Source organism: Bacillus rossius, chromosome 2 (genome assembly GCF_032445375.1).
Source record: "Bacillus rossius redtenbacheri isolate Brsri chromosome 2, Brsri_v3, whole genome shotgun sequence".
In the NCBI taxonomy this organism is placed as follows: Eukaryota; Metazoa; Arthropoda; class Insecta; order Phasmatodea; family Bacillidae; genus Bacillus; species Bacillus rossius.
Genome location: NC_086331.1, coordinates 50,144,686 through 50,167,470, shown reverse-complemented (window position 1 = coordinate 50,167,470; position 22,785 = coordinate 50,144,686). Strand labels below are relative to the sequence as shown.

Genomic DNA, 22,785 nt, shown 5'->3' with positions numbered 1-22,785 from the left:
TAATTTCTTATTCATCACTCAAACAAATTTCATATTAAAATTAATAAAAATGTTACCATTACAATATTTAAATTTAAGTACCGAAAACTGCTATAATAGCACTATTTTACACCTTAAAATCCAAATTTTCCCGGGGGAGTACCCCCGGACCCCCCCCCCCCTCCTTTAATACGGGGAGCCATGCTTCTAAACACCCCCCATACACAAATCCTGGCTACGCCACTGAACGTTAGTAAGCTAGTGTTATTTTTGGTTATTTTTGTATCTTTATGTATGGGCATATATTAGGTTTAAAATTTGCTATATTGTGAGAAAATTGCTTCAAATTTTTTTGTCTAATGATTTATTATCTTTTCTGTTTCAGGTTGATGAAATGGCTTTCTGCTGTCTCGAAATTTGCAGCTGGCATTCCTTCCATCAGTGATCCAAATGAAGCACTTACATATTCATCAAAGTTCATTTTTGCAAATCACTTCATTGATTCAGATTTTGTGAATGAAAAGAAGGGAAAATTAAACCACCATGTTTTGCCCTCAGTTTTTGATGCAGCGCTTGCCTCATCTTCATCGCTAAAAGTAACAACTGAAAGTGTGGTGCAGCCATCAGTTTTCCAGTTCCAGACAACTTTGTCTCCATCCTCACCACATGTTCTGCCTGTTAAGCATGCTTATTCAAAATTTCTACTTTGCCAAATGTAGAGAAGAGTACTAACTGTGACTCCTTTAATGCATTTGTCAACAACAGTATGTTCTTGCCGTCTACATCATCTACACCTGTGTGTCCACCGAAAGCACGTTGCAGACTGCAAATAACAGATCCTGTAATGTGCTCCACCAGTAGAAATGAGGTCTCAGAAGAACTAGCTGTGCAAATGATTGATACAACAGTTGAATCATTTCAGACACCACTGTATGTTAAGAGCAAAAAATGTACAGGAACTACTCTTCTGGAAACCTGCGGTGTTTCAAGGATGTCTATGTTGACACCAAAGAAACAGAAAATACTAAGACAAGTTCAAGGGAAAGTGAAAGCCATGAAACGTGTTTGCAAACAACTAAGAAAACAGAATTTGACTTTTCGTGAAACTGTAGATAAGGCAGCTGACCTTCAGCTTAGAGAGCTCAAGAATATGTCAACTGCAGCCTATCATCTCCTAGCATCACAGCTACGCTTCAAAAATATAAAACCCCAAGGAAGACGTTGGACAGTAGATGAGAAGATTCTAGCTCTTCGTGTTACTCTCTTCTTCGACGCATGCTTGTTTTGCCATCCAAGAAAAAATTATTGAACTTGCTGAATGCTATACCCTTCAAGTGTGGTGTTGACAACCGAGTAATGCTTCTCATCAAAGAAATTATTTCATCACTTTTGTCTCCAGATCGTTATTGTGCATTAATGTTCGATGAAATGTCTTTGAAAGAACATGTTCAATATTGCCCTAAAGAGGACAAAATTGTGGGATTTGTTGACAGTGGCAGCTCTCGATGTGCTGATTGGGCAAACTATGCTATGGTGTTCATGTTACGAGGTCTAAGGAAGAAGTGGAAACAGCCAGTTGCCTGTTATTTCACACATGGTGGCATGAAAGGTGGAAAACTGAAAGCTGCAGTTGAAGAAGTACTAGCTTGCTGTTTCGCAGTTGGTTTAAATATTGTTGTCACAGTTTGTGACATGGGCACCAACAATGTGTCAGCATTGAAGCAGCTTGGAGCAAAATTTCCAGACCCAGTGTTTCATTTCATTGGACATGAGATTGCTGTTGTTTTTGATCCGCCACATTTATTGAAATGTACTAGGAACATGTTTCTTTCACACATAGTGAGGGGTGTGAATTTTCGTGGGGAGATACCAATCACTGGTGCTGCCAGGTGGGAACACATTGAAAAAATGTACGAGGAAGACAAGAAATCAATTTTCAGACTAGCACCAAAAGTTACTGAAGGACATCTGGCTCCAACTTCAAGTGAGCGAATGAAGGTATCGACAGCAGCCCAAGTCATGAGTCACACTGTTGCAGCAGCTATCCACAGTTTTGTCAGTAGAGGTGGGTATCAAATATTTCTTTCTATATTCTGAATCTGGTAATGTAAGTTTAATGGGTAGCATGGCTTCAGCTTATTTATTAATTTATCTGGAAATTAATTGATGACAGCAGCAGTCATTTTATATTTGTGAAACATCACACCATCCTTACCTAAGCCTCACATCAGGACTGTGTTCTTGCAAGCAATTTTTAAAAATGAATATTTTATATTTCACACATATAGTATGTAAATATAATTTACTCTGTAGGCTGTAAAATTCCCAAGAATAGTGTTTGAATTTTTTTCCCCACCTTAGGCTATTTTACATATCAAGTAGTAAAACATAAGCTGCCTGTTTTATGTTTGTTTAGCCATGTGGCACTTATTTCAGATTTAACATTAATTTGGTAATTTTCTACTGTAGTTGATGTTTTGACTTGATGTAAGTTTTTGGACATACGCCATTGCTAAGAACTTTTTTCTGTTGAAGAAAAACTAAAAAATAAAATAAAGAAATAAGTATTTTTATTTATTTATTTCTTTATTTTTTTTTTAGTTTTTCTTCAACAGAAAAAGTTCTTAGCAATGGCATATTTCCAAAAACTTACATCAAGTCATGCACTCCCATTGCACAAATCTTTTAAAGATAACAGTTGATGTTTTAGCATCTGATATCTTTTTGATTTCAGAATACGAATAAAAAAAATTTTGGGACTAGAAATATGATAAGGGATGTTTTATGATCCTGTTTTGCCTATAGGTTAAGAATAACAAATGTCAGAAATTTTTACAAACACGTCTAACTTTCAACTTTTTTTCACAGTACTTGAAATGTAGCTGACCTAAAATAACAAACTATTACCAGTTTAAAAAAAAATCTTTAATGTAACTAACCTAACCAAACATTTTCACAGTTTCGTAGTTTTTTAAGGTTGCCAACCTAACTAATCATTAAACTAAGTAACCATTAAACTGGTAAACTACTTTCAGTAAAGTAATGACTAGAAATTTTAAAAAATAAACTAATATATATATATATTTACAGATTTTATTTTTTTAGGTGGCAACCCTTTTTTGTACATATACATTGTACACGTTTCATAGAAGTAATACTGATTGTGTTCTCTTTCAGATATACTTCCTCCAGAAGCTACTGTGACAGCATCGTTTGTAGCTGATGTCGATGAATTGTTCGACAGTTTCAACGGTTCTGACAGATATCCCGACACTGGCAAGCCCCTCAGGTGCTGCTTGTCGGAGTCAAGTCCACATTTAGAGTATTGGCAAGAAAAAGCTAAAAGCCTCATCCACAACTGGCAGTTTTGCACTGATCCTGTTGCTGACCGGAGGTTAAGGCGTGAGAGAAAACAAAAAACACCACCGTTGAGACCAGGTAAGAAACGATGCACTGTCTCACATCCACCTTCACAGTGGGGATGGATAACGTCCATCAATGCAGTCATCAATGTTTGGAATGTTGTATCAGAAGCAGGCTTCAGCTATTTGCAGCTGCGAGCACTTAATCAAAATCCACTCGAAAATCTTTTTGGGTCGATTCGTTCGTATTGTGGTGCAAACACCAATCCAACTTGTGTTCAGTTTGCTGCTGCTTTGAAAACTGCCATTGTTAATGGATTGGCTTTCAAGAGTTTCTCAGGTAACTGCCGAAAGGATGATGCCAATATTTTTAATTATTTGCGGTGTTTCCTTGTAACTGAATGTCAAGGAAGTGAAAAAGATTCAACTTGTGACTATACAAAACTTCCATCAGATATGTTACACAGTGCTGTAACTGGAATTGACTGTGCAGTTGAAACAGGAGATGCATCCATTCTGTCATCAGCATATGTTGCAGTGTTTATTGCCCACAAGCTGTTGGAGAAAGTTAAGTGTGACAAGTGCAAAGTGTGTTTGTTAGGAAGTAACGTTGATTTTTGTAATACTGGTGTAAGTTTCAAAGATTATTCAAGTGTGTCTGACAGTCTTACCTACCCATCTCAGAACTTGCTCACTTTTGTTGCAAAGTTTGCAAATATATTTGAAGAATTCATGGTTGTCAACTGCCACATTGATAATCTTTTGCTGTCACTATCTCAGCATGTTCTGGATATTGTTAGTATGCCATGGCTTGAAGAGACTGCCTGCGAACAACATTCAGATTATCTTCAAAAGGGTATTGTAAAAGCAGCTGCAGAAATCTCGGTGCGCTGGTGGTGGTGCAAACGTATGAATAGAAAATTGATTACAACAAAGAATAGTAAACAGCAGTACAGAAAAATTAGCATATTAACACACAAGTAATTTTGATTATTGATTCTCTGTTCAGTATGTTGAATGGCTGATAGTTGATGGTGAGTGGTGTTGGAGGGCCCCTGACCTCCCCAACTTTTCACGAGTGTTTTCCAGTTATACAATAGATCAGTTGATTATTTGGTTCAATGTCATGGTGACCTAGTTTAGTTCATTTATTTTTTTAGCATTGGAAATACTCTTGTAACTAATCCTTATATTTATTATATGCAGTAAAGGCATTTTACTGTTTTTACAAATTCTTCAGGTTATTAGGTAGATTATTTTCATATAAATGCATTTATCAGTATTTTATCTATTGCAATATTATTTTCATAACTATAGTGTTATGTTTGTAGTTATTTGGAAGCTGTAATTATGTTTCCTGATATTGTTATTTGTTTTGGTAAAAGGAAGGATGGGGGTGGCACCAATTTTTTATACTTCTTTTTTGTATGCAGGATTTTGACAGTTTCCGTATGTGTTCATATAATGGGAAAAAGACAGATGTTTGTTCACTTTGTTCTCATGGGATACGGTAAGTGATTATGGTTATGATTTTAGAATTATTCAATTACAATAGGTATTTGTAGGTAACTAATGTTGGAAATTTTTTTACCAAAAATGAGTGGTGATCAGTTGAATTGAAAAAAATTAAATGAATTAAAATTTACAAATGTCGTGGCTGCCATTTGAGTTTTACTTTTTACAGACTTTTTTTTTTTTAATAATAACAATGCTGATGTCAACAATTCATTTGCATCATGCAGTTTGTATTGAAGGAAAGTCTCCAACAGTCTACCAGTGTACAAATCCTCAAGTGAATACTAATGATCTGCTAATATCAATGTTGTAAAGTGGAACTTATGTGTACTTTTATTCACCAACTATAATGGTTGTGCAATCAGTGGTCTGCACTAACTCCATCACATCATTACATTCAAAGAGTATATTAAGTAAAAATGGCTGTGAAAGTGGCTATGAGTAGTATGTTTTGGGGGCTACTGGATCAGGATGCAGGATGTGGAGCCGAGAGCCGGCTCCGCCATCATGGATTTGTGACGTCACGGCGGCAAAAATTCCTTAAAATTCCTCAAAAATGACTCAAAATGACTAAAAATTTCCCGTTTTAAGAAAAAAATTCCCGTTTTCGAGGGAAAAATTCCCGTTTCGAGGGAAAATTTCCCGTTTTAGTCCTTAAAAATCCCAGCGGCTAGAAATGTCCTGATAGAGGCTTAAGCATCCTTAACTCAAGCCTCAGTTAAGCCTCTATCAGGATGTGACCTTGACCTTTGACCTTGACCCCGACGGCCATCTTGGATCCACAATCTTGGATGACATCATTTCGTTTTCTCGAACATTCCGGCATTGTGTTATCCGCCATTTTTAATTATGACGTCACCGTTGCAATTTCCGTTACGGCCGCCATCTTTAAATTTATTATCCGATTTTAATGAAAAAAATTTAAAATTTATAAAAAAATTTAAATAAAAAATTTTTAATAAATTATTAATAAAAATCATACATTTACGACACGGAGCTCGGAGTCCTCGGTTCGAACCCGACGAGTGCAAAAAAAATAAAAATGACGACCGATCCTTCCCCCGCGGTGGCTGCAGGCATACTGACTCCCTCCACTTTTTTTTTCAAAGCATATATATCGTCAGGTAGTATGACGTCATGTCCGCCATCTTGTCCTCGTCTGCTGGAAGCCATCATCAGTGTATCGTCGGCGAGAGTGCGCTGACGCCATGTTAGTTTAATTCTTATCCGCTAGAGTGCAGTAATCATTTATTATTGCTGTGACACCCAACATATTGTCATTTGGCCGCCATCTTGAAAATCCATAATTATTTAGCTAGAAATTAGGGAAAAATTCCAAAATTCATTAAATAAATTTGTAATCTATATACTGATCGATTAGGTCGACTAAGGTCCTTGGTACGATCTAGGACGATGCAAAAAAAATTAAATATAACATCAATTTAACATAATAGTAACAGGTTCGAGGAATTAAACACCACAAGTTCTTTTACAAACATAATATTTATTACATAATTTCTATTCTACTACAGGATCATTTGCGAAAGCCAGAAATCTTATAATCATTTAGTTCCGCAGCGGTGTGAAATGACTAATTCATAGCTCCAATCGGTTTATACTAGACAGAGTCCAGCCAGAACCTTTACAGACATAGTCCACCTCTTCTTGACAGAGTTTCTGGATACCGTTTTTAACAGTTTGCTTCACATCGTTAGAACTGTAAATTACTGCAGCCGATGTCTTGAATGCACACTTCTTCACTTTGTCATCGAACGGATATGGCTTTCCATATATACAGTCCAACCACAAGTTATATTTCAAAGGTCCGTTTGTTGCTACATCATCAGTAAGCTGATTGATTATGTACTCTCTGATATCATCAAGAAAATTACAAATGTCTTTCGACTCACCTAACGTATTTAAATAATAATAGTAGTCCTTCAATGTTCCACGAAATGCAGACTGCGCCAAGTAGAAGCCATTATCGTTCACTTGTAATGCGCTGAACACAATCTTAGGTTTATTTTCCTGTTCAGACGTCATACCAATCGGTTGCTGCACATCGGTTTTCTTGCTTGTACGCTCACGAGCCTTCAACCTAAACCGAGGAGTCGAAATTTCTGCAGGTAGTTCAGCAGTAGGCACACGGACTTCACCTTTACAGTTTTTTGCATGTCTTCGCAAATTATCAATTCGAGTAAATCATTCATGACACTCATCACATCGAAACTTCATGCGAGATGGATTCTTCGTGCATTTGCTCCGCTCATGTCTTCGTGCATCATGAGCAAATGCGAACGACGTATCACAGTAGCTGCAAGGATACCGTGGTAATGAAGACGAACCTTTCAGACCCGATCCAGATACTGACGTTGCCGCAGTTGCACCATCTCCAGGCATACTCTTATGAACATCAATGCATCGTTGTTGCGCCGAAACCTTTACTTTCTGCCGAACAGCAGGACCTTTGCATGCCTTCATGTGCGTTTTCATTATATCTTTTCTGGCAAACTGCTTATGACATTTCTCACAAACAAACATTTTACGATATAGGTTCTTGGCACATTCTCTATTCTCATGTCGTCGAGCATTGCTGTTGTTTGAGAAAATCTTGTCGCAGTAACAGCACCGATGTTCGTTAGTTGTTGTCGATTCAGCATCCATTGAAGTCTCCATTGATGGCGAACCAGCGTTCGCCGAGTTTCCCTGTGCAGCCAGCACTAGAGGCATTAAAGTCTCTTCTGCTGGCGGTACCACGTCTGTTGAAGTCTCCTCCAGTGTTGACATCGACGTTGCCAACAGGATCTGCTCCACCATCGTCGACGCTGACGTCATGGTTCCCGCAGTCGATGGTACAACCTCCATCGAGTTCGTCGTTAAAGTCGGTAAAGATGCCATCGAGTAGGCAAGAACAGGTAATTACGTGATTAATGCACCAGAAGAAACAAACTAGGTGATCCTTACACCGACGACGTCAGTAACAAACTAAGAATCCTGTTGTCTAGAGCTCGCTTATATATACATGCACCGTATGGAACAATACGCTAGTCAAATCAAGAACCATTTACAATAATACTAGAGTCAAAACAACATTAAAAATAGAAGGACCATCAACGAAAAGGCAGCACATTTGGAAGCACCGACAACGAAAAGGCAGCACATTTGGAAGCACCGGCAACGAAAAGGCAGCACATTTGGAAGCACCGACAACGAAATGGCAGCACATTTGGAAGCACCGACTACGAAAAGGCAGCACATTTGGAAGCACCGTCATCGAAAAGGCAGCACATATGGAAGCACCGACAACGTAAAGGCAATACATTTGGAAGCACCGACAACGTAAAGGCAGCACATTTGGAAGCACCGACTACGAAAAGGCAGCACATTTGGAAGCACCGACAACGTAAAGGCAGCACATTTGGAAGCACCGACAACGTAAAGGCAGCACATTTGGAAGCACCGATAACGTAAAGGCAGCACATTTGGAAGCACCGACAACGTAAAGGCAGCACATTTGGAAGCACCGACTACGAAAAGGCAGCACATTTGGAAGCACCGTCATCGAAAAGGCAGCACATTTGGAAGCACCGACAACGTAAAGGCAGCACATTTGGAAGCACCGACAACGTAAAGGCAGCACATTTGGAAGCACCGACAACGAAAAGGCAGCACATTTGGAAGCACCGACAACGAAAAGGCAGCACATTTGGAAGCACCGACAACGAAAAGGCAGCACATTTGAAACCACCGACAACGTAAAGGCAGCATATTTGGAAGCACCGACAACGAAAAGGCAGCACATTTGGAAGCACCGACAACGTAAAGGCAGCACATTTGGAAGCACCGACAACGTAAAGGCAGCACATTTGGAAGCACCGACTACGAAAAGGCAGCACATTTGGAAGCACCGTCATCGAAAAGGCAGCACATTTGGAAGCACCGACAACGTAAAGGCAGCACATTTGGAAGCACCGACAACGTAAAGGCAGCACATTTGTAAGCACCGACAACGAAAAGGCAGCACATTTGGAAGCACCGACAACGAAAAGGCAGCACATTTGGAAGCACCGACAACGAAAAGGCAGCACATTTGGAAGCACCGACAACGAAAAGGCAGCACATTTGGAAGCACCGACAACGAAAAGGCAGCACATTTGGAAGCACCGACTACGAAAAGGCAGCACATTTGGAAGCACCGACTACGAAAAGGCAGCACATTTGGAAGCACCGTCATCGAAAAGGCAGCACATTTGGAAGCACCGACAACGTAAAGGCAGCACATTTGGAAGCACCGACAACGTAAAGGCAGCACATTTGGAAGCACCGACAACGAAAAGGCAGCACATTTGGAAGCACCGCCAACGAAAAGGCAGCACATTTTGGATACATCATCGAATAAGGAAGCACATTTGGAAGCTCCATCAACTAAAAAAGGCAAAAAGGAAGCACAAGTTACGAGATCTAAGTCTTAGTAAGGAATCATAATACAAGAAATAAAAACATTACATTCTTATAATTAATTTATTTATTTTATTGCTTTACATTATACAAATGCAAGTAAAACAAGTCAATATTGTATGTAGCCAGCATTCCTCAGTTCCTTGAGTATGAAGGATATTTCTTTGATGCACGAATAGTTTCCTGCACAAAGCGAACCATGTAGAAGTCTTAGCCGGTCAACCAATATGTTTGGATCTTTCCATGATGTGTAATCATTCTCTTCTACCACCATCTTCCTTGCACCTTTATAATAAATATTATGATCTCTGGTGTCTTCCGTTTTACCACCAACCTCAGGGTAACTTTCATGTTTGAGACGGTGATCATCACAAGCTTGATCAGATTTATTTAATATATCAAGGTCGTTTCCATCGTTTCGGTCTCAGGACACCGCCACATTCTTCGATCTTGGCAGCTTTAGGTGCTTCATCATAGTCTATGTCTTTGTCAACAGCCTCAGAGTCACTGTAACAATCACCGTAGAAGGAATCGTCTTCACCCAATTTACCGTAATAATTCGATGTTGATGATGTTGAAGTGTCTTTATCGTCTTCATGCTTCCTTTTTAGGAGTCCATCATTTTTACAAAGTAGGAAAGATCTACTTGAATTCGGCTGGAATATATTCTCACTTTTCACGTTAAGGATTCTTCCATTGTCTTCATTCTTCCGTAAATCATCAACCTTCTTCAATTTAAGTTCTTTGTCGAGATCGGAAGAGCCAAGAAAATTATTGTCGTAATGCAGATCACTCTTCCTTAGGCTATTAGATTCATCGTTGTCCTCTAGCTTGTACGCAGGCTTGGCGCTACAAGTTCTGCCATGTCTTTTTAGGCTCTCTCTCCGCGTAAACGACTTGCTACATCGAACACAACTTATCATATTGCGCAGTGGATTTTTAACACAGTCATTCTTCTCGTGTTGTCTTTTATTCTTTCTCAAGATAAACTCTTTACTGCAAAACTTACACCTATGTTCTTTCGATACAGCGTCAGATCCCAAATCGGAATTCATATTAGTTACTGAGACTAATGTCAGATACCAATTGAGTGTTTTAAATTAGATTCAATACTTAAATAGAAATTTTTTCATATTTCATCAGCGAGAATTAATATATCTCATGCAAAAGTACTTTATGCATGTAGTTCTGCTTTTCAACAACAGATGTCGCCACATGTTGCTTGCAGGTAAATAATATTTAGTTATTTTATGCGGGATGCGGGATGCTCACTAACGATCGCAAAAGAAGGATGGCTTCGTTAGACTCCAAGGAAAAGGAAGTTCGTCTTGCATGTTGGTGCTCCACAGATGTCTCATGGCGTAATATTAATTTGACTGAGTAATGAATGATATTTGTTAATTCCACCTGATAAAAATATTGCAAGTTTTGATTTAGTAGCAGAAATTATTGAATTAAATGTAACTCCAAATAAAATGACATGTCTCATTAGAACAAAAAAAAATCCATGCAGAGGGCGGTTTCTCAGAATAGTCAGAAACACTTGAAGAAACCACAGGAATGATTGCAAGAACACGGGAAAAACCATCATAATATTGTCAAGAATAATCAGGAGCACACTGAGAAAACCACTATAATATTAACAATAATAATCGGAAGCACACGGAGAAAACCATCATAATATTGACCAGATTAATCGGAAGCACACAGAGAAAACCACCACATGTTTTCTTTGATATCATAAAATTACAAGAAAAAATATTTAAAAATAAAAATAAATTAATAAAAAATTAAAAAAAATTAAAATGCTAAAATTTCTGGCTTGTACAGGAACTCTATCTTTGCTCAACAATGATAAGTTTACAAGCTAGCAGAAACTGTTTATGCATTTTTTTATTTTTTTTAATTTTTTATTAATTTATTTTTATTTTTAAATATTTTTTCTTGTAATTTTATGATATCAAAGAAAACATGTGGTGGTTTTCTCTGTGTGCTTCCGATTAATCTGGTCAATATTATGATGGTTTTCTCCGTGTGCTTCCGATTATTATTGTTAATATTATAGTGGTTTTCTCAGTGTGCTCCTGATTATTCTTGACAATATTATGATGGTTTTTCCCGTGTTCTTGCAATCATTCCTGTGGTTTCTTCAAGTGTTTCTGACTATTCTGAGAAACCGCCCTCTGCATGGATTTTTTTTTGTTCTAATGAGACATGTCATTTTATTTGGAGTTACATTTAATTCGATAATTTCTGCTACTAAATCAAAACTTGCAATATTTTTATCAGGTGGAATTAACAAATATCATTCATTACTCAGTCAAATTAATATTACGCCATGAGACATCTGTGGAGCACCAACATGCAAGACGAACTTCCTTTTCCTTGGAGTCTAACGAAGCCATCCTTCTTTTGCGATCGTTAGTGAGCATCCCGCATCCCGCATAAAATAACTAAATATTATTTACCTGCAAGCAACATGTGGCGACATCTGTTGTTGAAAAGCAGAACTACATGCATAAAGTACTTTTGCATGAGATATATTAATTCTCGCTGATGAAATATGAAAAAATTTCTATTTAAGTATTGAATCTAATTCAAAACACTCAATTGGTATCTGACATTAGTCTCAGTAACTAATATGAATTCCGATTTGGGATCTGACGCTGTATCGAAAGAACATAGGTGTAAGTTTTGCAGTAAAGAGTTTATCTTGAGAAAGAATAAAAGACAACACGAGAAGAATGACTGTGTTAAAAATCCACTGCGCAATATGATAAGTTGTGTTCGATGTAGCAAGTCGTTTACGCGGAGAGAGAGCCTAAAAAGACATGGCAGAACTTGTAGCGCCAAGCCTGCGTACAAGCTAGAGGACAACGATGAATCTAATAGCCTAAGAAAGAGTGATCTGCATTACGACAATAATTTTCTTGGCTCTTCCGATCTCGACAAAGAACTTAAATTGAAGAAGGTTGATGATTTACGGAAGAATGAAGACAATGGAAGCATCCTTAACGTGAAAAGTGAGAATATATTCCAGCCGAATTCAAGTAGATCTTTCCTACTTTGTAAAAATGATGGACTCCTAAAAAGGAAGCATGAAGACGATGAAGACACTTCAACATCATCAACATCGAATTATTACGGTAAATTGGGTGAAGACGATTCCTTCTACGGTGATTGTTACAGTGACTCTGAGGCTGTTGACAAAGACATAGACTATGATGAAGCACCTAAAGCTGCCAAGATCGAAGAATGTGGCGGTGTCCTGAGTCCGAAACGATGGAAACGACCTTGATATATTAAATAAATCTGATCAAGCTTGTGATGATCACCGTCTCAAACATGAAAGTTACCCTGAGGTTGGTGGTAAAACGGAAGACACCAGAGATCATAATATTTATTATAAAGGTGCAAGGAAGATGGTCGTAGAAGAGAATGATTACACATCATGGAAAGATCCAAACATATTGGTTGACCGGCTAAGACTTCTACATGGTTCGCTTTGTGCAGGAAACTATTCGTGCATCAAAGAAATATCCTTCATACTCAAGGAACTGAGGAATGCTGGCTACATACAATATTCACTTGTTTTACTTGCATTTGTATAATGTAAAGCAATAAAATAAATAATTTAAATTATAAGAATGTAATGTTTTTATTTCTTGTATTATGATTTCTTACTAAGACTTAGATCTCGTAACTTGTGCTTCCTTTTTGCCTTTTTTAGTTGATGGAGCTTCCAAATGTGCTTCCTTATTCGATGATGTATCCTAAATGTGCTGCCTTTTCGTTGGCGGTGCTTCCAAATGTGCTGCCTTTTCGTTGTCGGTGCTTCCAAATGTGCTGCCTTTACGTTGTCGGTGCTTCCAAATGTGCTGCCTTTACGTTGTCGGTGCTTCCAAATGTGCTGCCTTTTCGATGACGGTGCTTCCAAATGTGCTGCCTTTTCGTAGTCGGTGCTTCCAAATGTGCTGCCTTTTCGTAGTCGGTGCTTCCAAATGTGCTGCCTTTTCGTTGTCGGTGCTTCCAAATGTGCTGCCTTTTCGTTGTCGGTGCTTCCAAATGTGCTGCCTTTTCGTTGTCGGTGCTTCCAAATGTGCTGCCTTTTCGTTGTCGGTGCTTCCAAATGTGCTGCCTTTTCGTTGTCGGTGCTTCCAAATGTGCTGCCTTTACGTTGTCGGTGCTTCCAAATGTGCTGCCTTTACGTTGTCGGTGCTTCCAAATGTGCTGCCTTTTCGATGACGGTGCTTCCAAATGTGCTGCCTTTTCGTAGTCGGTGCTTCCAAATGTGCTGCCTTTACGTTGTCGGTGCTTCCAAATGTGCTGCCTTTACGTTGTCGGTGCTTCCAAATGTGCTGCCTTTTCGTTGTCGGTGCTTCCAAATATGCTGCCTTTACGTTGTCGGTGCTTTCAAATGTGCTGCCTTTTCGTTGTCGGTGCTTCCAAATGTGCTGCCTTTTCGTTGTCGGTGCTTCCAAATGTGCTGCCTTTACGTTGTCGGTGCTTCCAAATGTGCTGCCTTTTCGTTGTCGGTGCTTCCAAATGTGCTGCCTTTTCGTTGTCGGTGCTTCCAAATGTGCTGCCTTTTCGTTGTCGGTGCTTCCAAATGTGCTGCCTTTTCGTTGTCGGTGCTTCCAAATGTGCTGCCTTTACGTTGTCGGTGCTTCCAAATGTGCTGCCTTTACGTTGTCGGTGTTTCCAAATGTGCTGCCTTTTCGATGACGGTGCTTCCAAATGTGCTGCCTTTTCATATTCGGTGCTTCCAAATGTGCTGCCTTTTCGTTGCCGGTGCTTCCAAATGTGCTGCCTTTTCGTTGTCGGTGCTTCCAAATGTGCTGCCTTTTCGTTGATGGTCCTTCTATTTTTAATGTTGTTTTGACTCTAGTATTATTGTAAATGGTTCTTGATTTGACTAGCGTATTGTTCCATACGGTGCATGTATATATAAGCGAGCTCTAGACAACAGGATTCTTAGTTTGTTACTGACGTCGTCGGTGTAAGGATCACCTAGTTTGTTTCTTCTGGTGCATTAATCACGTAATTACCTGTTCTTGCCTACTCGATGGCATCTTTACCGACTTTAACGACGAACTCGATGGAGGTTGTACCATCGACTGCGGGAACCATGACGTCAGCGTCGACGATGGTGGAGCAGATCCTGTTGGCAACGTCGATGTCAACACTGGAGGAGACTTCAACAGACGTGGTACCGCCAGCAGAAGAGACTTTAATGCCGCTAGTGCTGGCTGCACAGGGAAACTCGGCGAACGCTGGTTCGCCATCAATGGAGACTTCAATGGATGCTGAATCGACAACAACTAACGAACATCGGTGCTGTTACTGCGACAAGATTTTCTCAAACAACAGCAATGCTCGACGACATGAGAATAGAGAATGTGCCAAGAACCTATATCGTAAAATGTTTGTTTGTGAGAAATGTCATAAGCAGTTTGCCAGAAAAGATAATATGAAAACGCACATGAAGGCATGCAAAGGTCCTGCTGTTCGGCAGAAAGTAAAGGTTTCGGCGCAACAACGATGCATTGATGTTCATAAGAGTATGCCTGGAGATGGTGCAACTGCGGCAACGTCAGTATCTGGATCGGGTCTGAAAGGTTCGTCTTCATTACCACGGTATCCTTGCAGCTACTGTGATACGTCGTTCGCATTTGCTCATGATGCACGAAGACATGAGCGGAGCAAATGCACGAAGAATCCATCTCGCATGAAGTTTCGATGTGATGAGTGTCATGAATGGTTTACTCGAATTGATAATTTGCGAAGACATGCAAAAAACTGTAAAGGTGAAGTCCGTGTGCCTACTGCTGAACTACCTGCAGAAATTTCGACTCCTCGGTTTAGGTTGAAGGCTCGTGAGCGTACAAGCAAGAAAACCGATGTGCAGCAACCGATTGGTATGACGTCTGAACAGGAAAATAAACCTAAGATTGTGTTCAGCGCATTACAAGTGAACGATAATGGCTTCTACTTGGCGCAGTCTGCATTTCGTGGAACATTGAAGGACTACTATTATTATTTAAATACGTTCGGTGAGTCGAAAGACATTTGTAATTTTCTTGATGATATCAGAGAGTACATAATCAATCAGCTTACTGATGATGTAGCAACAAACGGACCTTTGAAATATAACTTGTGGTTGGACTGTATATATGGAAAGCCATATCCGTTCGATGACAAAGTGAAGAAGTGTGCATTCAAGACATCGGCTGCAGTAATTTACAGTTCTAACGATGTGAAGCAAACTGTTAAAAACGGTATCCAGAAACTCTGTCAAGAAGAGGTGGACTATGTCTGTAAAGGTTCTGGCTGGACTCTGTCTAGTATAAACCGATTGGAGCTATGAATTAGTCATTTCACACCGCTGCGGAACTAAATGATTATAAGATTTCTGGCTTTCGCAAATGATCCTGTAGTAGAATAGAAATTATGTAATAAATATTATGTTTGTAAAAGAACTTGTGGTGTTTAATTCCTCGAACCTGTTACTATTATGTTAAATTGATGTTATATTTAATTTTTTTTGCATCGTCCTAGATCGTACCAAGGACCTTAGTCGACCTAATCGATCAGTATATAGATTACAAATTTATTTAATGAATTTTGGAATTTTTCCCTAATTTCTAGCTAAATAATTATTGATTTTCAAGATGGCGGCCAAATGACAATATGTTGGGTGTCACAGCAATAATAAATGATTACTGCACTCTAGCGGATAAGAATTAAACTAACATGGCGTCAGCGCACTCTCGCCGACGATACACTGATGATGGCTTCCAGCAGACGAGGACAAGATGGCGGACATGACGTCATACTACCTGACGATATATATGCTTTGAAAAAAAAAGTGGAGGGAGTCAGTATGCCTGCAGCCACCGCGGGGGAAGGATCGGTCGTCATTTTTATTTTTTTTGCACTCGTCGGGTTCGAACCGAGGACTCCGAGCTCCGTGTCGTAAATGTATGATTTTTATTAATAATTTATTAAAAATTTTTTATTTAAATTTTTTTATAAATTTTAAATTTTTTTCATTAAAATCGGATAATAAATTTAAAGATGGCGGCCGTAACGGAAATTGCAACGGTGACGTCATAATTAAAAATGGCGGATAACACAATGCCGGAATGTTCGAGAAAACGAAATGATGTCATCCAAGATTGTGGATCCAAGATGGCCGTCGGGGTCAAGGTCAAAGGTCAAGGTCACATCCTGATAGAGGCTTAACTGAGGCTTGAGTTAAGGATGCTTAAGCCTCTATCAGGACATTTCTAGCCGCTGGGATTTTTAAGGACTAAAACGGGAAATTTTCCCTCGAAACGGGAATTTTTCCCTCGAAAACGGGAATTTTTTTCTTAAAACGGGAAATTTTTAGTCATTTTGAGTCATTTTTGAGGAATTTTAAGGAATTTTTGCCGCCGTGACGTCACAAATCCAAGATGGCGGAGCCGGCTCTCGGCTCCACATCCTGCATCCTGATCCAGTAGCCCCCAAAACATACTACTGCTATGTCTCTGTCATAATGTCAAATTATTGCTGTGTATGTTTTAGCACTGGTCCTTTATTACTATTGCAGTATTTTTTAATATCTTTACATATTATGTAGATAAAACTATTTTTCCACTTCATGTGTGTAAGCAGTTGAATAGTATGTGAATGCATTCATTACAATTATATTTAATATGGGAGTAGTTGCTGGTAAGTCTAGCATCATTTTAATATTAGAAAACATTTAATGTTTTTAAGCTATATAATTTATGCAAAGCCTTTAAAAATGGACAGAACATATAACTTCACATTATTAATGCTGCAGATTTTACCAATATGAACATAATGAAATTTATCTCAAAACATTTTTCAGAATGAGACAAATACTTTACTAGGTCAAGTCTTTGTGCAGAAAATTTGAGGGGAAAAAATACAATCTGTACAATAGTAATATGGTATAATAATCACACAGGGATCTGTCCTCTGAAATTTGAGGTAGGGGTACATTTTATAATGTTCGTGTAGACATAACTTTGACCATTTTTATTGCACATTTATTTCTTTCTACTTTTTTTTAAGGCATTTCAGAACTGCTTTGCAAAAAAAAAGATTCAAGATTAAAATACATAAAATTAACATGTAATCAATTCTTTAAAAATAGTAAATTTAATATTCCTGCCGGACCGTAGAACGTATTGTATATCCATTCTCAAAAGTTGTTTCACATTTTTCTTCTCTAACTTAGCATATTTACATTTTGTGCAAGTGCATATGCATACAAAAGAGTGAAAGCACATGTATGTGTGCTTTTTGAATGTGTTTGGTTTTAAATTAACTTGTTCTGTGAAACTTCATATTATAAAAAAAATTATTTATTCCACAATAAAAGAACACGACCTGACTTTCAAACTAATTTAATTTATTACCTACAAAATTAACATCAACTTAAGTCATTTTATGATTTTAAGGAAAACAAAATTTTATATGTAAAAATGTTTGGTTCAAACGTTTCTATTCCATCAAATCCATTCTCATTTACATATCCTTGTGGTTGATTACAGGATAAATTTTTTTTGTAACTATGTCAGAATTTCCATTAAATATCACAAATGGATCTGACGTGGCCGGGGGTTGTTGTTAAGATGTTAGGCTGTAATTTAATGGGCGCCACCACGTGTAGGGGCACGTGGACCCGGCAAGACTCCTATCCCAGGGCGTGACGTCGCCCGTGTGGAGACGTGACTCATTTCCCCCGAATACTGCCTATGCAATAACCAGACCTACAGCCCGCTCTCAGCGTCGGGCACGCTTTAATCCCTACCGTGGGCTCTCAAGGCGTCCCACACGCCCCTAGGTACTCGGGTAACACACACGTGGTCAATCACAACGCAAGATACGGATTCGGGTTTTTATTGGCCTTGCACACACATCGGCACGATAATTCTTTACATACTCCTAGTCCCGTCGTTTAACAGTCAAAAGCCTTACGGCGCAATAGGCTTAGGTGAGGCCGGCCACCACGTGGCCGTGCTAGATTGTTCGCGAAAGTTTCAAGTCCCGTTACCGGAGTTAACAGATATTAATCAAACAGTCGGCTCCCGAGGTAGGCCCCGGGGATACACGAAAGCGTTTTAGAGTACTTACTAGTCGACAGAATTACCGGATCAGATGAATATCAAAGTTGAAGTCCCCGGAGTGCGGCGTGCTTCCTACCTCGGTGAGCGCTAGAGATCGACTGGGCAGAGCAATGGCCGTCCGGGTGGCTAGACAATGACGCAGCGCGCCAAAACGGATGGTACCGTTATTCGGGCCGTATTGCGCCGAGGCTTACTCAAGAAAACCCTAAAAGCTATTCTTTAATCTCTTACATAGAATTATAAAATATAAGAATTACATTAGAAATTTATTATGCAGTTCTCAATAGAAGGTGAAGATCGGTTTTGCATTATGGCCTCGGCAAGTCTACGTCTCTGGCGGCCTGCAGGATACGTCATCAATACACTTAAAATTTACGTTAATTATTGAAATGACAAATATTATAAAAATAACAGGGGCTAAAAAGGAAAGCGAATTACAAACATCCAATTACTAATAATTTAAGGGTACGAAGCACTGATTCTACTGCGCCCTCTTCCTGTGGTTCGCGGCGCCCTCACACGCACACACACACATTTCGGCGGGAGATTCAAACGACCGGGAAGGAGTGGAGTGGCGGGGTGTGATGGCATATCGAGCTGGGCGTAGCCCCGGACGATGTCAGATCCTTGGTAACAATCAAGAAATATTAACAATATGTATTTGTGATAAATTTTAATTTATTGTGACATTATTTTTATTTGTTAAAATCTATATACATTGTTGCTTCCATTGCAAAAGAATTTATTTATTTTTTAATTATTTTGGCATACCTAGTTAATAAATTAGAGACTTTTTTTTTTGCAATTGTGTAATGCTTCCACTTGTACAAATGATTATAATCAGTTGTATTGAAAATATTCTATGAACATTGATTGACGTAGTTGTTCTTTGTCGTTTGAGTTGAGTTTTTTTTACAGTTATTTTCTTTTGCAACTCATAACAGAATTTTGGTGTGCATAATTTTTCATGGCAAAATCCTCAGGCAAAGGCCAAAATCCTTTTCAATCCACTGCATCGATTAACTGTGCCATAAAGATAGTGTGGTATGAATAAAATATTATTGAGTTAACTTAAGTAAAATTGTATTAACAAAGATGTGTATGAAATAAATTTACCTGATTAATATACATTTTTGGATGTTTATTTGTTTCAGTTTTATTTTTATGGGAAAGAATATCCCTTAAAGAGTTCTAATTATCAGGTGAACACTTATCTGCTGATTTCAATGTGTACAGTATAAATCAATTTTACATTTCTACATTATCAAATGGTGCTCTGCTGGCAGTGCTGCTTGCTATTAACTGTGAGCCACACCTTTATCTTAATGCATCTGCCAATCTCCAGCACTGACCTACTGCATTCATTGAGGAGCACATTTGTAAAAACTGTTGTGGAAGTGGTTGTGCTACTGCAATGTGAATTAACGCAAATTATTTTGTGCTCTGTATCAGTTCTGGTAATGCATCGCTACATCACATAATTGAAATTCAGAGCAGTTAATGCCACTGGGCACATTACTCTTCTTATTGGGGAAAAATAACTCCATTATACATTTCACATCACTGGACACACCAATAAATGTTATGTATGTGTACAATCATCTCAGCTAATATTTAATTTAATTAGTATTTCTAGCTGCTTCACTTTCAGGGCTTGACTGGTTTATTAATCTCCACAAACTATTCATTTTCATTTATATTTTAATGCTGTTAAATCTATTTCAAGGCTGAGAATTTGTAGAACATCTTTAATAATTGACAGAGAAAATTAACTGGTGAAAATATTGGTACACAAAATGTAATGTCTTCCACTGTACAGATTCCTTTATTTACCATGTGTTTCACCATTTTTCTTGTACAGTTAATTTTTATACATGTTATTAAAATGGTTATAGAACAACACTGGCAATAAATAGCATTAACAGCATAAAAAATATATTAAAATTAATTCATACATTCAAATTTACCGCCGTATTTTTAAAAGTCCCGCCAGGCCGTAGTTTACGTAGCTAGTTCAGTTAGGTACCGCTAGAATGCGCTCGCGTCTCAGAGATTGTTTGGACATCCAGTAGATGGCAGTAAAGTCGCACATTTTAATCTGGGTACATGAATAAAGCATTGACTTACCGGTCTTATCTTATATAGTTTTTGATACCAACTAAACAAGTCCATCCAAAGTGACGTCACAAGTTGTTAGACAGAGACAGAGATAGGTGCGCAAAAGCACACCATTATAATTTCACGATAGGTTCAAACTGGGTTGCGGGTAGTTCCATTGCCTGCCGCGTGGGGCGCTGCGCTGTCCTTACCAACTAGCACTGCAAACATAACCCTTAGGGAATATTATTTAAAGAAAAGACAGGTAGCAATTACGTAAACATTAAAATTGAATGATAAAATAAAAGGGGTCGTGGCACAGACTCTAATCTCGCCTATTGCAGGGCCAAGGCTCACACGCACACACACCTGCACATGGGGCGGGAGGTTTGAAATAGAGGGTGGTGATGGGAGGAGAGGGGTGTCGACGGCTGAGGCACATCGAGCTTAGGGAGGGCGTAGCCCCGGTCGACGTCAATTCCCCCCCCCCCCCGAAGGAGCCCGATGTGACGATTCTACGGCGTCCGACGTGTTGCAGCATCGGGGCGGCGCCGCAACTCGCTGCGGTCGTAGGAAGTAGCGTGGCGCGGGGGGGGGGGGGCTACACTGCTTACATCGTGCACTCCCACGTGGCAATGTTAATGTTTGTGGTCGAGGAACACAGACACAGGGCGCTGGTACACTAACCTGGAGGTGGTGACCCACCAGCTGTCCCTTGCGGCGGGCGGCGGTAGCAGCTCTGGATCGGCGGCGGCCAAGGTGCCGGCCGCCTGGTGGGGTGACTGCGGTCTGGTGGCTCGTTGCGGGCGGGCGGTGCTTGGCACGGCCCGGCTCGGCCTCGCTGACAGGCTGGTGCTTAGCAGCCGGTGTTGGGTGGGCGGTAGGCTGTGTGGCCCGGGTCTTGGTCACGCTCGTGGTTTGTGGAGTATGCTGGCGGGGCGTCGCGGCGTCAACCTGCGCCGCGTCAGGCGGGCACAGTGACACTAGCTGAGACAGCGACCGCAGTGGCTTCTTTGCTGGGCGTCGCAATCCAGCCATCTTGCGACATGCACGAAACGTTTCGGGCAGCCAGACAAAGCGGCGGCGTTTCCGTTGTACGATTGGAGTCGTAGGCCGGCGTCTCCTCGCAACGTGCGCCTCGGACAGGCCTGAGGCGTCTTGGTCTGTTTTCGAGGGCGTCTCGGCGCGATGGACTGATAGTGGTGCAGTCGGCGTCGGATGGAAGCTCGCAGGCCAGACCAGCTGTGTCTCAAAGCCAGGCGGACACAGTGAACCACCAAATCCGGGCGGCGGTGCGTCACTGAGGCGTCGCATCAGCGTCGGGGCGCCGGGCGTCTCATTGCATGGCACTTTCTCGACTACCGGTGCGGATGGCGGTGATGTGGCCGGGCAGTCCGGCGACATGATGGCGTCAAATCCGGGTGGCGGTGCGTCAATCAGGCGTCGCGTCGGCATCGGGACGCCGGGCATGGCAGGGCGATTCAGCGGCAGGATGATGTCGAAACCAGGAGGAGGCAGCGTCGTGATGCATGAAGTTGGCAACGAGTTACAAGGCGTCGGTGACGAGTCAGGCCGTGCAAGCAGCGGGTCGAGTGTCTGTGACGAGTCGGGCGGCGTCAGAACGTACCTTTGTGGGGGCTGGGTTGGGCGGCGAGCGGCGGCGGCGGGCGGGGGCGAGGTAGTGGCGTCGGGGGACGTCGTAGACAAACGACGAGTCGCTGGGAGCAGTGCTGACTGTGGCGTGCCGGTGCCTAAAAATGGGCTGTAAACTGAACGGCGAGGTTTCCCCTTTAGCCTTGTAGTCGGTGGAGGTACTGAGGAAACCCCCAGGTGCCTCCTGCCTGGGCACTGTAGTTGCCATTTTCCAGCTGGGGTTGATGGCGGTCGTCGCCTCACGAGTGCGGTCGCATCCGGGCCTTAATCGGCTGTAAACCCGCCGGGCCGAGGTACGGCGGGTCGGAGGGCTTTCCGAGGCGACGAGGACACCTCGTGGCTGCACTCTGAAGTGCGGTGGTCTGGTCAAACTACCGGCGAACAGTCTGCCGACGAGACCAAAAGTTGGTCGTAGTACGGGAAGAATCCATCATGTTTGAATGGTTCCCCGCTGAGGTTTTCTTAAGGCCCAGGATTCTTGGTGAGGTAGGACTCGTACTTGGGAGTGGTGCCCCGAGTGCTTTAGGGGCAGGTATCAGGGTTCCCTAGCCCATTGAAGTACCGACGTTGTGAGCGAC

At 40.7% G+C, this 22,785-nt stretch overlaps 1 protein-coding gene across 1 annotated transcript; it reads left to right on the top strand.

Moving 5' to 3' along the window:
* Positions 1-970: 970 nt before the first annotated feature.
* LOC134528887 (uncharacterized) lies at positions 971-22,322 on the top strand. Its single transcript, XM_063362553.1, has 5 exons — positions 971-2,044; positions 3,157-3,681; positions 3,835-3,929; positions 21,263-21,531; positions 21,701-22,322. Exons 1-5 carry the CDS (start codon positions 1,255-1,257, stop codon positions 22,320-22,322), a joined length of 2,301 nt encoding a protein of 766 aa, XP_063218623.1. The 5' UTR covers positions 971-1,254.
* The last annotated feature ends 463 nt before the right edge of the window (positions 22,323-22,785 follow it).

Bases quoted from the DNA above. Each gene is read 5' to 3' on its own strand.
- LOC134528887 (XM_063362553.1), top strand. From the start codon at position 1,255: ATGCTTGTTTTGCCATCCAAGAAAAAATTATTGAACTTGCTGAATGCT. The intron at 3,930-21,262 runs GTGTGTTTGTTA...GTGACCCACCAG, and splicing joins TTAAGTGTGACAAGTGCAAA to CTGTCCCTTGCGGCGGGCGG. The intron at 21,532-21,700 runs GTGACACTAGCT...CGCCTCGGACAG, and splicing joins CGCCGCGTCAGGCGGGCACA to GCCTGAGGCGTCTTGGTCTG.